At 40.1% G+C, this 16,700-nt stretch overlaps 1 protein-coding gene across 1 annotated transcript in view; it reads right to left on the bottom strand.

Moving 5' to 3' along the window:
- APBB2 (amyloid beta precursor protein binding family B member 2) overlaps positions 1-16,700 on the bottom strand; it is a 198,340-nt gene that overhangs the window by 104,479 nt on the left and 77,161 nt on the right. The window contains exons 3-5 of the mRNA XM_069791231.1: positions 15,176-15,285; positions 5,155-5,223; positions 83-883 (exon numbers count right to left, since the gene is read on the bottom strand). Coding sequence (XP_069647332.1) covers positions 83-883; positions 5,155-5,173 — 820 coding nt within the window. The 5' untranslated portion in view covers positions 5,174-5,223; positions 15,176-15,285. The remainder of the gene's footprint in view (positions 1-82; positions 884-5,154; positions 5,224-15,175; positions 15,286-16,700) is intronic.

Raw genomic sequence — 16,700 nt, 5'->3', positions numbered from 1 at the left:
TCTCTCCTTCCAGCCACCAGCTGAGAGAAGTTAAGGAACATATTTCTAAAACAGTGGCCATGAGCAGCCTTTACTCGCATACCTGTTTCATCAGGCGAGCTCAGTGAGGCACTGTCCTGGGACAGCGTAGTCCAGCTGGAGTCCTCATCACTTGGGGCCAGGTTTTGAATCCTATGGAGGGCACAGTCTGTTTTGGCCCCAGTTTTTGGGTGGTCCTTCTTAGTCTCAGGGCTTGATGATACTGTGGCAACTTGGCCATCCTCTGGGCTTGACAGCTTGTTTTGTTTCCGGGGCAGGACTTCCCCATTGACAATAACGGTAGAAGCCTGGCCATTGCTTTGTGCAGATTTATCTTCCATTGCAACAAAACTCTGCTCTAGCTCTCTAGCAGATGTCTCTAGATCCACATAGTAATTCAGGAAGCTCTTGGTCCTCCTTGGCTGCGAGGGTAATATTTCACAGCCAGAGGAATCCTGTGGGATCGGCTCTTTGCCTTCAAACTTCTCAGAAGTTACGTTTATGCCCGCAGTGGTACTGAGGTTTCTGTTGGGATCCTGCTGTCCCTGCTCAGCAGCTTTCCTGAGCTGGTTTTCTCCATTCTTCACCAGCTTTATATTGGCAGAGCTGTTCCCCAGAAGGGGCTGTGCTGCTGGATCAGAAAGACCCATGGCTGTCTGAATGTTAGTCAGCGCATATTTTTTCCTGCATTTCGGAGGAGTGCTGTTCTTGGTCTCTGTGTGCCTAATTTCTGCGTTCAGAAGTTCATTATGAGAGGAGCGCAGGTTAAGAGTGTTCGGTGGGGTGGCAGGGTTGTTGCGATTCACAACGTCCGTCGTGCTGCCGCTTGCCATAAACACTGCCAAGGCGTCCACACCAGAATCGACTAGAAAAGCAAAAGAGACAGTCGTGAAACACATTCATTATATGCACTATTTTGCCAAGGCTTCTGGTAAAGGGATGTGGCACTTTACATAATTGTTTTACAGCAGGAAAATTACCACAACCTAAGTGGGTAAGAGAACAGACAAAAGCTGAGCTTATTAAATAAGGAAAAAGAGAGGCAGAAAAAATACAGAGATCATCAGGACCACGAAGCTGAGAAAAAGCAGAAAGCTTGATCCTATACAAGGCAGTTTTAGGGCAGTTTCTTCATGTCTGATTCTGTTGCAGGCAGGCATGGGGACAGGAGAAGTGCCCTTTTCAAATGCCTAGGAGTCCAGGAGTCATCCTTACCATCATTTCATTTTAGTATTTCACCTCCATCTCCGATGAGGAGGGGAAGAACTCCTCAACCGCTCATCACTAGGAAGCATAAAATTTGAGAAATTTCTAAGCAGACCGCAGGCAGATGCTGCTCCTTTTTCATCTAGGGTAGAACTCAAGTACTGTTAATTTTAAGCCTAACTGGCCAGTCAGCTGCTGCCTCTTAACACCTGCATTTTCTCTGCTCTTTGTCTTTTTCTCCCCTCCCCACTCTTTTTTTTTTTTTTTTTTTTTTGAGAGGGTAAGTAGAGGGTGAGAATGTAAGAAACACAAGTAGATTATTTCACAAAGGTGTATTTGATTTCTGTGGGGAGAAAAAAAAAATCCCTTGACAAAACATCCTGCTGTAATTCAATCAACTTTTAAAAAAGGGCTGCTCCAGAGATGAAGATGGCTCACTATTTCTACAGCTCGCAAAGTTCAAACTAAAGGATAAAACGTATATCCTAGGGCAGAGTACACATATTCCACTGATAAATAAAACCATTCTTTTGTCTCTACCTGTAGGCAAGTTTCTGATTTTTGTTAGCCAGGAGCATAGCTCACATTTTGAAAAAATATTAAGTTTATTGAGGGAACAGATTTTTAGACTATGAAAAATGATCAAAAAATATATTTTTAGAAAACTGTAATTTGTTCCTCTACCGTCTTTTTACGGCTCCCACTAATCTGCATAAATACTTCATGAACACCTCAATTTACATACTGTAGTAGTCACTGTTGTTTGACACCTGGCAACCAAATTAGAGGCCAATTAATAAATCACTCCCATCTGCCACAGCATGAAACATTCTTTCTGTTGTTCCTAATTCTCAGATATCACTGACTGCTTATATTGCACATTAAAACTTGTCTGGGGCTTACCCAGGAATGAAAAGCTATCATTTGAGCTAGCCGATGACAGATCATTCCAGCTGAATTGTGCTGCATCCTTGTGTATTTGATGTATGACAGAACTGACTGCTGTACAGATTTACAAGAGATTAAATATATGGGTTTTAAAAGAACATATACATAAATACAGAGTGAAAAGGAGCACTTCACAACACTACCTGAACGCACACACAGTTGCTAGTGTTCCCTTCTCTCTGATGTGCCATCAAAGCTGCACACTTCCAACCATCACTGGTATATTTAAAACCAAGCAGACCAAGTATACTCTTTGTTCCCTGAATCACACACCTAGAACAACTTCTAGAACTTGATCAAAACAGAATTTGAACTAAATTTTAAAAATTTTCATGCCTGCCATTTCCTCAAGCCCCAGTCAGTGAGTCTAGACTGACTGTAAATTCTTCAGAAGACAAATCACCCCATGCACACTGTGCAAAAGCCATCAGCTTAGGTAACAGTTTACAAACATCCTATAGATAATTTCAGCTTTAGCCACACAATATGTCTAAAACACAACCAACACATAATTTAAAGGAACTTTATAAATGTACTTGTCATATAAGTACATCAATACACATTGCTTTCTGCATCTTGCCTAAAACCAACCAAGTGTAATGCAACCAAGGTCACATCTGATCTTACGTAGCATTACTAAAGCACATGTTTTAATCTAAAAAAAACATGAAATGGCCTGCGTTTATGGACTGGCTGCTTTATGTTTTTTCTGAATCAGTTAAAAGTCTTGACAATCTGGAAGGCACATAAAAAAATTCATTAATAGGGCAGGATAATTTTGACCCACTGCCTGACCTTTAGAACTTACGGAATCACACAGTATCTACAGATTTTACTAGATTATATTTTACTTCATGCTTCAGCAAATTAAAACAAGCCTTTATGTTTTTCATCAATAAATACAACTGCCACAATCTGGAATGAGACTAAAATTTATTCTCCTTTGTTACAATAGAGCTGCTTCATGCAACGTTTGCCACTATTTTTACCACTGAACAAATTTCTTAAAAAATAATCTTTCTAGATAAAGCTGAAGTATCTGCCTGCCAGATTATCTTTATCCAGTCTCCCATCATTAGCACTTCATTTATCAAAAATATTGTAAGTATAAGCACATAGAAACATTGAAACAAAATGTATTGTTTTACTAATCTGCTTGATAAAGCTCCCCCACTGATTTATGATGAACATTGGCACATTGATCAATGACTGAGCCAAAGCCTCCAGAAGTCTTTGTGACCCAAGCACTGTATGTAAGTTGGGTGCTAAGTGGGGTTGGTGTACAATCACAAGCAGGAAAATGTCAAAATTAACCTTTCGCTAGACACCATCTCCCCTCCAGATCCCATTTCAAATGATCCATTGATCAAATCATCATGATCAAATGATCAATGAACATGCAAACAGTACCACAAGGCATGCACAGAACAGAGCGGAACAGGCTGTCCTCCCAAGGGACAGGCGTCTGCTCACTGGCCATCATCCTGCACTCCCAGTCAGGCTCTGGGATGCATGCAGCCAGCTTCCCTCCGCTCTTGGAAACAGATATAAAGGTGAGAAAAAGGAAAGCAACGAAAAAGGCAAAAAGAGAATAAGAAATGCAGATGGGAAAGGGCAGATCTTGCATCTTAAGGGCAGAGAAGTTGCTACCAGACCAGGACTACCTAAAGTGCTAGAAAAGATCTGAATGCAGGGAAATGCTTAAATGCACTGAAGAAAACCTAGATTGCATAGTAGAACAGCATAAGGAAGAAGAGCCTGTCCCTCCTCCTTTATACAGGACATGGTGATGCTCAAAACATGTCACTTTTCTCAGAGGAAGCACATCCCAACTTTCTGATTAAAAACTTCAGAGAAATGCAACTTCTTCCTGTGCCTGTAACTTCAAGACCGAAATTCCAATCACCAACTTCCTGTATCTTTTATTTTGTGTCTCCCACCGACCCTGCCTCCCTCATCCCAGGGGTACCTAACACAAGCTGGTGCTGTGCTCCTCACCAGCTAACCAACACCCCATGCCACGGGTCTTGCACCCAGGGACCCCGCCGCAGGCAGACCCCCTCCTCCCTGCTTGGGCAGCTCCTTGTGCTGCCTGGCCACGGGCAAGGACAACGCTACTGGCACAGGGCGCCCCGTTTTCAACTCTCCTACCTTCTGCTGAAAAGCAAACACAAGTGGACAAGCAGACCAGGAATCACCGAGCTGATACATGTATCTCAGCTAAAGCAGGTGAACAGTGGTTAAGTTATAAGCCAATAAAAATAGGGCATTATAATAAGAAATACTGGACTCTGGTGAAAAACTAAGAATAATTAGGACATTACCATTACTGGGAATAATAACAAATGGTGCCTATATAACAAATGTTGGTGCTTAAAGACAGCACTTAAGAAGGTAGAAGATCTGTCATAGCAATTCATTAATGGTTTTAGCTTGCTTACTTTTTAAAATGAATCAGTCTCAACCGCATGCTTCTAACATTTAGAAACATACCTACAGATACAGATTAACATACTTTTACCACTATAATGTGTTTAACACAAAATAGTCCCAATTTTCTAAGCATCATAATAATACAAATAACACTATTACTTGAATGGCTTTTACTGATGTTTTTCAATCTTGTCATAAACCTAGCAGAGCTAGAAGGAGAGAGAAAACCCCACTGCAAAAAGAAAACAGTGCATGACTGATTTGTCTTTACCTCTAATAAGACTTTTTTGCATTGTATTGTCTAATACACAGCAATAGTTTTTAAAAAGCTGAATAGAGAGTTTACTCAAAAAGGCACTGTTAAAAAAAAAAAAAGTGCTTGCTCTTTTTCATGTATAAGTAAGTATATTTCATGTATAAAGTGTGTGCTTGCTTTTTCATGTGTAAGTGCAAAATGAAAGCAAAATATGGGCCCAGGAAGAAGAAGGAGGAGAAGAGGAGGAAAGTTTCACATATTTGCATAGCAGAATCTTTTAAAGGGCATCTGACCTGGAAGTACTTCTGACATGGCTCACGGGGCGTCAGCAATGCATCAGGAAATAGATTATAATTTGAAATCTGAAAAGAGGGATCATTTAAGAATTAAAACCAAAGTAAAACACAAAATAAAAATACCACATTTCAGAAGCTCCTGAGAGACATTAAGTATTCTAAACAAACCCTGGCATGTAACAGTGAGGATCTTTTGAGCTTTCAATGATATTTGACAGTCATTACAGTATGGAGACGCTAGTCTACAGCAATGAGAACAAGTAATTAAAAATAACTATGACAATTTTCTTAATGTACGCTTTACTAGGAGCACAAGTTCACCAATATTCTCCAGTTTTAATCAACATACTGTAGCAAAAACTTCATGACATTAGAAAATCTGGGGTTTTCCCCAATTTCCCAGCTACAGCTTACTCAGGAAACTACAGCAGCACTGGTAAAAATAAAAACAGCAGTAGGACACGTTCACATGAAAATTTGCAGAATAAGATCCAGCATATGAAACTAAGAAGCATAGTCTGCAGGGTTGATCCCACAAGAGGGAATCACAAAAAGCAAGCTCGGCAGCAAGCTCCTATATGGGACCCTTTCCTGGCCATCTTCTCATAAGTAAACGATTTTGCTTTAAAGTCTCTGGTTTGGATGTGAATGACACATGCACTGGGAGACAAGGTATTCCTATGCACTTACGACTATTTCTGCCATTGTGTGTAGGAAACATAGGAAAGAAATAATACAAACCTTTTCATAAAGCAGATTTCCTTTCTGCAAGGTTGTCTGTTGAGTACAAAATGTTTAATCACAAACTCATGCCATGGGGCTACAGCCTCAGGTTCTGTACACTTTGGCTCTAGTTAAAGCCTAAGCAGCTGGAGAGAACGCCTCTGTTATACAATGACTGCAACTCAATGCTAGCTACTCAATGCTAGCTAACTTCCTCTGCTTCAAAGGGTGAATTACAATGCTAAAACATTAATTCTTAACTAAGTATGCTAACACACCGTCTTCTCACATCTGCACTCATTCTTCAGCCTGGACCAGCTAAATAGTAACAGTTACACACGTCAGCCAAAAGCATCCTAATAAAGTCTAGATTTACATTAATGTAGCTGAAATCGGAATCGAGACTAGAAGCTTTCTTACGGTCAAGTGTCATCATGCTCCTTCTTGCCTATGTATCCACACAAATTCCACGGGACGTTAAACACTTTCAGAAAGGAAAAGGAAGGAAAACACTTGAATGAAGTGCTGTGGTAGATCAAAGCAACCGATGACGTTCCTACAGGCAGTGGTTTTCTTCTTCCTGCTCCCTCCAGCAATGACATCTCTGCCAGACTGAGCTTGGAAGCTGGAGAGAGAAAGCTCAGCAACACCAGGAAAGTAAATTCTGATGGTGGGCAGAGCAGTTCTGGGAACGCAAAAGCAGGAAAGAAGCAGGGCTATAAGCAGCTTGCACATGTGCTCTCAAACCCATCTGCAGACTCCTCCACACAAACCTCAGAGCTGCTGAGGATGGGAAGGACCTCTCAAGATTGTCTAGTCCAACCCCTCTGCCAAGCAGGGACTCACTGCTGCCCTCCCCACTCCACCCTGTCTCTGTCCTCACATCAGAACAAAATCACCACTTCGACCTGCTTGCTAAATGCAGCTTCTATTTCCAGCTATTTCTGCTTCACCTAGTCCTACTGAAATCACCAACCAATAACCAGCTTTCTGTCCTGGCTCCTCCGTCCCCAAGAAGCACCCTGCCAGCCCCTGCTGCCACAATAATGACATTTTTCCTTTTAGAGCTAATCATGCTCCCAACCAACTGCAACAGCCTAGCAGCAGTGCCGTCTCTGTTCTGGTGATGCTCTTATTAATGAAAATCCATAATGCTGATCTGTCTTTAAATAATGTTATTAAGGAAAAAACAACTTCAGATCCTGCAATGAGTTCTAGCACTCAAGTGGAGTATGCCTTCCCGTTTGCCATTTTTTCCCTCCCCCTTCCCACACAGCCAGTCAAATTCCTCATTCAGCAAAAATTCAGAGACAAGATGCCTCCCAGAATCAGATTCTAACAGCTACAAAGGGAAAAGAAAAACAATAAAAATAAAAATAATAATGAGAAAAAGAAACAGGCCAAATCCATCTTTACCTATAATTTTATTAAGATAGATACATTTAAATAATCAGTGTATATTTGACTATCTGACTGAAACTCTATGTTACAGATGACCTGGGTCATCTTATGCTACTAGAGTATTCTTAAATCAAGAGATCACTTGGAGAAATAAAGAGCAATTCTTTAATTTATATAAGGCATAACCATGACATGCAATCACAACTAATCCTGCATTTAGTAAGAGAAAAAGCAAGATGGCATACTAAGTCTTTTCCAAATTCAATTTTCCACCTTTAATTAGATTTTCACCCCCCTGTGTAGAATGGAACAGTCTGGCAGGCAAAAACAGTGTTGTCACAGCAAGAAGATGGAGTGTGTTTTATCTATTGGCTACTTGCAAGCACAGATAATAAGACCTTCTGTCATCGGATCTATACATTCACAGTGACATTTGCTAAGTAAACCTCAGTCTTTTTATCTCATCCTGTTGTGTAAATTAAATTCCTGAGCCTTAACGATCTTTTTTTTTTAATCAATATATAAATTACTCAATCTCTACAATAAAGATCACACCTCAGACTTATTTGTTAATTACAAATAACTCTACTTTAAATGCATGTGCTAATATAGGGCACAAGCATAAACTTCATTCTCTCTTACACAGAGACACAAACTCAGAAATCGTAACTTACATTTCTGCAACTGAGATGACCAATAAAGCAAGGAGGACTTGGTCTTCCATTTCCTGCAACTTCAATCTCAAGTGCCATCCAAAAATAACTCTTACCAAGTCTGAAGGTAAACAATGTGTAAGCAAGCCTGATCAGAATTACCAAAACCAAAGCATGATGCCATATGAAAAAAAAAGCTAGGATAAGCGGTCTCAAGGTAACCAAAATGCTTTGTAGGACAGGCAGCCTACCCAAATGCTTAATGGAGTAATAGAAAGGAATCAATAGCCACAGATTTGGCACATAAAATGACTTAGACTGATTCAGAGCAGGGATTTTTCAGCCCCACATAAATTTAACTTAGATCATTCGGCAGCTCCTAAATCAGGAGGCAGAACCATTCAAAAGATGATCAGTTCCTTAACAAGGTTAAGGAAACCCACAGGGTCCAGCACCAGCTTTCCAACTGTTCGTAATGGCACCAGCCCAATACCAAGCTCTTTGATCAGGAGACACAGGTAGTCAAAGTAGGAAAGAGATTAAGCATAGGTCACTGCATTATTAACAGAAGGAGCAAAAATGTTAACTGAGCCCCTGCCAGATGCAATGGATGAGTTAAGTTCCACCACAGAATCTGTGCTGGGGGGGGGGGGGGGGGGGGGGAGGAATTAAATAGATTATTATCATTAACCACCTCCCACACATCTTGTCTGTGGCCCTGCTATTTGCAGCTTGCAAACACTAGACTGTTCCTGCAAAGCCTAGAAACAACACTGCATACTCCTGAGCACAATCCGCTTCCTCAAGAACAACTAACTGCATGCACATAAATGCAGACATTTCAGCTTCTCTTTTTAAACTAATATATTTTAAACAATTAAACTTCTGATGGCCTGGCATCATGATTTCACTTGCTACAACTTCATCTGTCCTCTGAATTACATGTAATAAATTTATGGCTAGTTACACATTAAGCTCTTATCAAGGTTATCCAGAAACGTTTTTACCCTCAAATTACCCAGACTGGTAGCAATAGTTTTGAGCCACCTATTATCACTGCCTCATAGCTGAGATCTTAAAAGGTGTTTGAAAGAGCACGGTACACCAAAATCGTTTTCTTGTTACTATAAGATTGTACTTAGCGTCAAATTGGGCTCTAGAGATGAAAATCTGAAAATCAAATAAATGGGAAATAATCTTCCAGCAGATTCTCTACAACTCTATATGAAAAGAAATAATAAAAATCCGTGTATATCAAAAGTGTCAATATAAACAATGAAAACCTTTAATTTCATTAATTCATGAGTGTTTGCAAATAATTTCAAATTGCTAACAGTAAGTTGAGACCTGTGAGCAAAAATAAAAAAGTCCAAGTCTTAGTCACAGAACCGAGCATTAGACTGATTGCCAGGTTTTGCAAAATGAGACTATCAGGGCTCTCAAGGAGCAGAAATCAAGATTTTGCACATTGACAAGATTGCTTCTGTTCCACATATATTAAAAACATTCTGTCTCTCACCTAGGTAAGTTTATTATATGTGCACTTTTAACTACATCTGGTAAAACTGTCTTTAAGTTGTACTCACATTTCCTACCCACATATCCCTTGCTCCCAGTAATGAAACAAGATATATTTCAGAGCACAGGATGCATCCAGAAAAGGTCTCCACATTTCTAGTCTGTTTTTCCATTAAAAGCTGAACTAAAATAAGGCTCATTACACAAAGAGCTACATCTCAGCAAGGCTTAAAGTGGCCTGCAAAGCTACGTATTGTCTTCAACCAAACTTTAATGGGACAAATCAGAAATACTTCAAAACATACAAACAGTTTAAAAATGAAGTGTTGCAGTACTGCTTAAGCTGATGGAATATTGACTAAAATGGCCATACCCTACAGTAACTCTCCCAATGTAATTATGGTACTAGAATACAGGAATAACTTTAATCTTGGCCTGCTATAGCAAGTAGAGCTCCTTGAGAATGGTGTTGTACTGTGCCGAGAAACTTATACCCTTAGTGTTCATATATAAAACAAAACCACATGCTCGTAAATAAAATCAAAGTATCGTACTTGCTTCATGGTCCCCATAAACTAAGCAGATCAATCTACAATAATGTGGAAGGAGAACATAACAAAAAAGCAACTGCACTTACTGGCATTTATATTAATTACACTGAAGCGTGGGTAAAAGTGGGCTCAGTTTCAACAAGCAGCAAACTTGGCTGTAGCAGACATTGAACAAGTGGAAAAGAACAAGCTACTAGTATCAGTGGCCTGAATTTCAACAAGGAGTCTTGAGTGCTTGACGTGCTAGCCAAAATCCTCTACTCCTTTTTCTTACCTACAAACTCATAGATCTTCACAAGGCACTTAAACACCAAAAGCAACTGGGGTGCCTGTGAAAAGGGACAAACATGCAATGCAAATCCAGTACCATGGTGGTTCTCCATGGACATGCAAAACCCCAAGTGGAGTTACCAGGAAACCTTCAGCTTCAGAGCACTCTACCTCTGGTTCCACCATGAAGAAGAAATGGACCTGTCATGGATAGGGGTACTATTTATTTATGCTGAGCAATAAAACCAGAAGTGACAATATGCATTCAGAGTAATACCCAGTTCTTAAAGAAAGCTTTGTATCTGCAGGCTCTGAGTCAGATCCTGTCTGTGGAAATAGGCCCGTGTTTTGGGGTTTCACCAGGATCACCTAAGAGGTCTTGATGAAGTTGTTGTGCAAGTCGCTACACAGCTTCCTAGGAAAGGTAGAAACCTAAACAAGAGAGGCTTTAATGGGGACAGCAGCGTATGCATCATTGGGTGCTTCTGTCATTTTCACTTCGTAAATCATCTGTATTCCCACCTCTTCCTCAGCTAAGCAATGATTATGTGGAGCTTTTCAGCAACTTTACAGAAAACTGTCCCCCTGAGCATCATCTGAGCAGTGCTAAAGCTTGAGTCTCATTTACACCAAGATATCTTTCTCTGGGAGGAAAAGGTCAGGAGATACAGGGCAGGATTTTGCACATGTAGAATTTTACTGGGATGGTTCTACCAAGAGTTGCATGGTAGATACACTCCTCCTTGGGGGTCAGGGTGCCTCTTTGGGTGAGTTTTCTGTTACTCTGGAAAGAGATCCAAGCCACGCCCACAAAGCCTCTCCATGGTACATTTTCACACCAACTCACCTTGGGCTAACAATAGCAATGTAAATACTGGCGCTGGCTGCAAGACTGGAAGTTTGGGGGTTTTTTTCAGGGGTTTGCTGTTCTTTATAATGTCACCATTCTCACATTTGTTTCCTTATTTCACTTCAACAAAGCTAAGACTTTCCAGCAGTTTCAGTAAGCCACAGCCCCCTTGCAAGACCAGCAGCAGGGGATTGCCCCAGTGCAAAGAAGATCACAGCTGGGCACTCCTTGGGAAGCTGAAGGGACACAGGCAGAACAGGAATTTGAGTATTCCTTGAGGGAAATCAAACCCCAAGTTTATAAAATCAACCCTGCTCTCTCTGTCCCTCAAGTATATTGAATTATTTATAGAAGCAGCTCTAGCATCGGAGATGATCAAGAAGAACCAAGACTCAAACCTCTCCCCTCCAAAGTCCAGGGGAGTGCCTTCCCACAAGGGATTTTTCCTTTCATCCTCATCCTTGATTTATGAACATTTCATCAAAATGGTATTTCCCCAAAAAGGTTTGCTTGGAAAAACAAAATCACCCTCTATCACAAGTTTCTGAAATAAAACTCCAGTCAGCTCTAATAATTACATTGAAAGAATTATATCAATAAATCGTTCCACATGGACCCTAGTCTGAGTCGTTTTTAAATAAGAGATGCCTAATAGTTCAAAGAGAAATAAAAGTCCACCTCTGCCTACCACAAATGAAAGGGATGACTAAAGGGTGGGAGATGCAGCGCCATCTTCTGTGGGCAGCGAGGGCTGGTCATGGAGCTCCAGGCACAAGCGGGTCCTTTCCTCCCAGTGAATGCTGACGTGCCACCACAGGACTGCACCTCCACCCTGGCACACTCCAAAGGTCAACAAGTGCCGAAAACTACCACCCACAAATTCCTGCATTTCCTCACTTCCAATGCCTTCTGAAAAAGAGGGCTTTTTTTTTTTTAAAGCACTCTCACAAAACTGTGCATTTTATTATTATTATTATTATTGTTTAAACCCTCCTGAGCATTTAATGCCCACAGAATGGCACTGGAACCAATTCCACTTTCTCCAAATCACTTTGCTCAGATTTCGATATCGTGCAAAACACTACCACTAACTAAAATAAATGAATTACTATGCTGGGGACAGGATATGCATGAACAACCCATTAAAATTTTTTTTTAGCATACAAACCCCTTTTACTCTGTGCACAGAAAAAAATTTTTTAGTGTGAAAGAAAATTTGAGGCTACCTCAACAACATAAACAGTACCGAGTTTTCAGAAGAGCTGCTGAAGCTGATGCAGAAAAGTGGGGTTTATGAGCAAGTATTAGAAAAATATAAAGCTCAGAAGAAATTAATGAAAGAAGTCTGTTTACACAACCTAGTTCCTCAGTAGCTGGAGACTGCACATCCTTAGTCCATATTTTTCACAAGAAAAGCACAGAAAAGAAAAAATAAAAACCAGGAAAACAGCACATGAGGGAGTGTTAAGTCAGGACAAGCAGTGCTAGACAGAACCACGGATACACCCAAGACTGCTTTGCTTATTGTCAGTAATCAAGGGAGATCATTGCTCTTTAATTACATTTTTTAAAAGTCTAAACTAGCATGCATCTGTTAAATTCACAGTTTTCAACTTTACATTTTAAACACCTTGCTGTTTCCCATATATTCAGCACCTGCACTTCAAATACATTTCCTAGCACTGGGCTTCAAATAAGCTGTTTTCTATTGAAATTGTATGTGTTTCCTTGAATATAAAACCTTTTGCTATTTTCCTAAGACCATGCACTATTATATTCATTAAATTTATTAAATCATTCAACAAAACAATATTTCATCCGTTTGTCATTGACTATCTCACCACCAAAGAAGCAATACAACTGCCATACTCCACACAGACCTAATTCTTCCCTTCACAGACTTTATTTAGGTATATGCGTATGTACAGACAGAAGATAAAGTCAGGGACTAAGGCTTAAGGCTGCACCAAGTCCTTAACTGTACATTAAGACTGCAACAACTGTGAATGTGAAATACAATAGCTGAGATGGTGCAATTACTCATTATTTATGGGGGAAAAAAAAAAAAACAAAACAAAAGCAAAATGATGTATTTTACCAGCACTTTCATTGAGATCTGCTATCAGAGATTTCATTATGATCCACATTTCCCAAAGACTGGGCAATTTCAATGCCATTATTGTTGGATGTCCAAAGCACTTATTATGTTAGGCACCAGGAAGTTGCACAAATCATACAGTAACAAAACCAAAAAATAAAGCAAGTTTCCTGGCTTAGAAACCCTGACAAGGTAAGGAAGGGGAAAACTTGGCTTAACAAAAGCATAAAGCAATCATGAAGTAAGTATTTTGATATCTCTGTCCTCAAACAGAGGGAGCTCTGGCGCCAATTGATTCCGACGCAAGTTTCGGCCCTGGCAGATGATGGGAACCCCAGAGTTTCCCCAAGCAAACAATTCCACTTCTTCACTGTCTGCAACTGCTCAACTAGACAACAGGAAAAACACCCTAAGCTCTTCTGGTAAGAATTTAATGCCCATTGCCTGTTCTTTCTAAATAGGAATGGGAAAGAATTTATTACCTACCTCCACACTAGATCATTTTAAAGTTCTGAGCCTCAGGCCTACGAATGAGATGTGGATATCATGCCCTGCAGTATGCCGAGAGGACACTACTGTCTAGATTTAATGTCAAGTGATTCAAACAGATCAGTCTAATTCTGTACTCCAGCACCTGACCACCAGAGACCTGTCAAAACTGTAGCAACCATTTATTCCCTCCATGCTAGTATAGACAATATACAGACATTAATACCCAAGACAAACTCTTTAGAAAAGTAGTCTCTAAATTGGGTCTAATGCACCATTTTAACACACATCTTCATGACATCTATGACTCGTCTGCAGCAGAGAGTAAATATGCTTTACTGCTTCGTAGGATTTAGCCTTGGGTTAGGGAATATCCAGTGAAGTCAAGTTCTGAATACAGGACCTCACCACGCAGTTCCTCATGTCTGATGGCAAAGTCACCATAGGAAGTCCCTGTCCCGCCACAGCTGTAAGCCCTCACTGCAGTTTACTACTTGCATCAGTCAACACAAGTATGTGTGGAGCTGGATGCCTGATGTGATCAAGGCTTTTAAAGAAGTCTTCAAAGGAACAGAAAGAATGGTACAGAAATGAGAGCTTCTTAAGCTGGCTTTGATGCCAAGAAAAGCCACATGGGATCATGGTCTTCTGCTACAGCAGAAAGAAGAGTGAATACAAAAGTTAACCGACCACAGCTTCACCTCAGCAGCCTGAGAGGATCAACAGAAAGTGCACGAGGACCCACAGCAGCCTTCTGGAGTCGGGGTGCTACCCCACACAGCTCTCCAGGGAAGGTAATGTTAGCTCATTTCACACAGCCTGCACTGTGGAACCACTGCGGTGTGGTGGCTGCCATCTGCACTAGCATGAGAGATGTCTGCTTACTCAATGGAAGGTGCAGGTGATAAATTTTAGGAGTTGCCTTTGCACTTTTACAGAATACAACCTTCAATAAGAGTTAATGTAATATAATCCAATAGGATACAATTCAGAGGAAAAAAAACCAATGTGAATAATATTGAACTCAAGCGTATAAATAATTTGAACCAGAGACGTTAGTTGCAGTTGTAAGCAATTAAAGCTATAGTGCACAGTGACCTTTAGGATAAGCTCAAGCAGTTTGTTAATTTGAAGGTATCTAGTACTAAAAACTTGGGATGAGAGTGAAGAGAATAGCAGCTATACTTTTGAACCCTATAATAAATGAAGTTGAAGACCTTGAACACACAGTACACTGCAGTAGACTTGGTCAAGTCACACTGGAAGCCACCTTTTAAAGTTCTAGAAAACACCTTTGCAGTTTAAACATTAATCAATACACTTACCATTTGGGTACACACACAGGAGAGCTGGCATCGATTAGAACATGTCAGCATCCTTTATAAATACTATTTTGGAATTTATAAACTTAGCAGCCTTCAAAAGTAATAAAGCAACAAATAAATTAGACCAATTGCATACATACATGAGCTGCTTGGCCGATAGTGAGCCCCCGGGTACCGCCTGCCCATAGTGCCAGTCAGCACATTACCGCACGCTGTCAGCTGCTTTCAAAGTACAGATCGAAATGCTTAACTGAGGGAGAAGAAAAAAAAAAGTGAAGATTTAGTACAACAGCTGTACCTTTTTCATTAAAATGCTAATGACCCCTACAAATTTCAGGATAACTACATCTATAAATTATTCATAGTCATGTTGTCAGAAGAGATGAACTGTTGTGCTATACATGCAGCACAAATTTATTATTAGCGGTTGGCCTCCATTAATAAGCTCACATAAATTTTAAGGTACAAAGAAGTCTCAGATCATACAGTAGCTTCTTTTGGCCCATGATACAGACAGAACAACAAACACTACAAGAAAGAGTTTGCTTTTGGTTTTAAATACAGTTAGCCAGTAGGTGAGATTTAATAACAATGTCATCTTAAATTTTGTGAAGCAATATTAAGCAATAAGTTTATGAACAGTTTGCTATAGAAGCAAAACTTACCCGTGCTACATAACATTGATCATTTTGAATCTGTCCCTAAAAAACAAAGTGCCTTTACAGGAATGCAGGCTATTTACTAGTGTATCAGTTTTCTTGAAGTATCAAAAACCCAAGCAAACAAGAAATGCATGGCACATCTTACGGTCACTTTGGAATAACAAATCACAAATCCAAAATCTTAATTGAAATGCTACTGAACCTGTCAAATAACTAGCATAAAATCTTTTAGTCTAAAAGCAAGTCCCATTTTTTCTTTCTTTGGTGTAAGATTTTGTGCTAAAATACAGCTTTCAGGTGATTTTCAGCTTCACCTTTTTCTTAGTTCATCTGAATAGCCTTCATGTTCCCAGATGTCTTCCAACACACATTGCATGTCAACCATGCAATTTATAAAGATACATTTCCTTTTATTTCATTCTCTCCCTTGCTGGAAGGACAAAAAACCCAGCAAATTCTGGGGAGTGTTTTTCCTAATTCATTAAGGATTTTTACTGTCTCTGGCTGCAGCTACAAGCACACACTTGTTCTATCCAGGAAACAGAGAGAAGTATCAGGACATAGATGAAATAGCACTGCACCAAAACTGGGAGATTTCCACAAATCTTCAGATATGTCAGTTCCCTGATTGAGCAGAACACCAGCTTACTCTTGAATTAGATAACCGTTTTATATATATTGGCATCCATGCAGTTCTCTGGAGAGCTGGTCTGGGAGCCAACACAGCTGAAAACTCCACATAAAGATGTGTTTTCAGCCAGATTACGCTCTTGAACTGGCTCATGGTGGTTGCACTAGGATTGGTAGCTAGTGAGGGCAAGTGGAAAGAATGGGACCATGGCAGTCTGTGCTTAAAATGATTTAAAATGCAATTGCATAACATTGCTACAGCCTCTGTGGATTACTCCTGAAATACAGACAACTACAAGGCTGCATGTCTGACACTGCAAAAAGCAGGTAAAGATCTCCATTATTTCCCAAATCGCTGCTGAAAAAGCATGTC

Source organism: Haliaeetus albicilla, chromosome 1 (assembly GCF_947461875.1).
Source record: "Haliaeetus albicilla chromosome 1, bHalAlb1.1, whole genome shotgun sequence".
Classification (NCBI taxonomy): Eukaryota; Metazoa; Chordata; class Aves; order Accipitriformes; family Accipitridae; genus Haliaeetus; species Haliaeetus albicilla.
The sequence above is the reverse complement of the archived record's forward strand: the minus strand, read 5'-3'. Positions and strand labels throughout refer to the sequence as shown.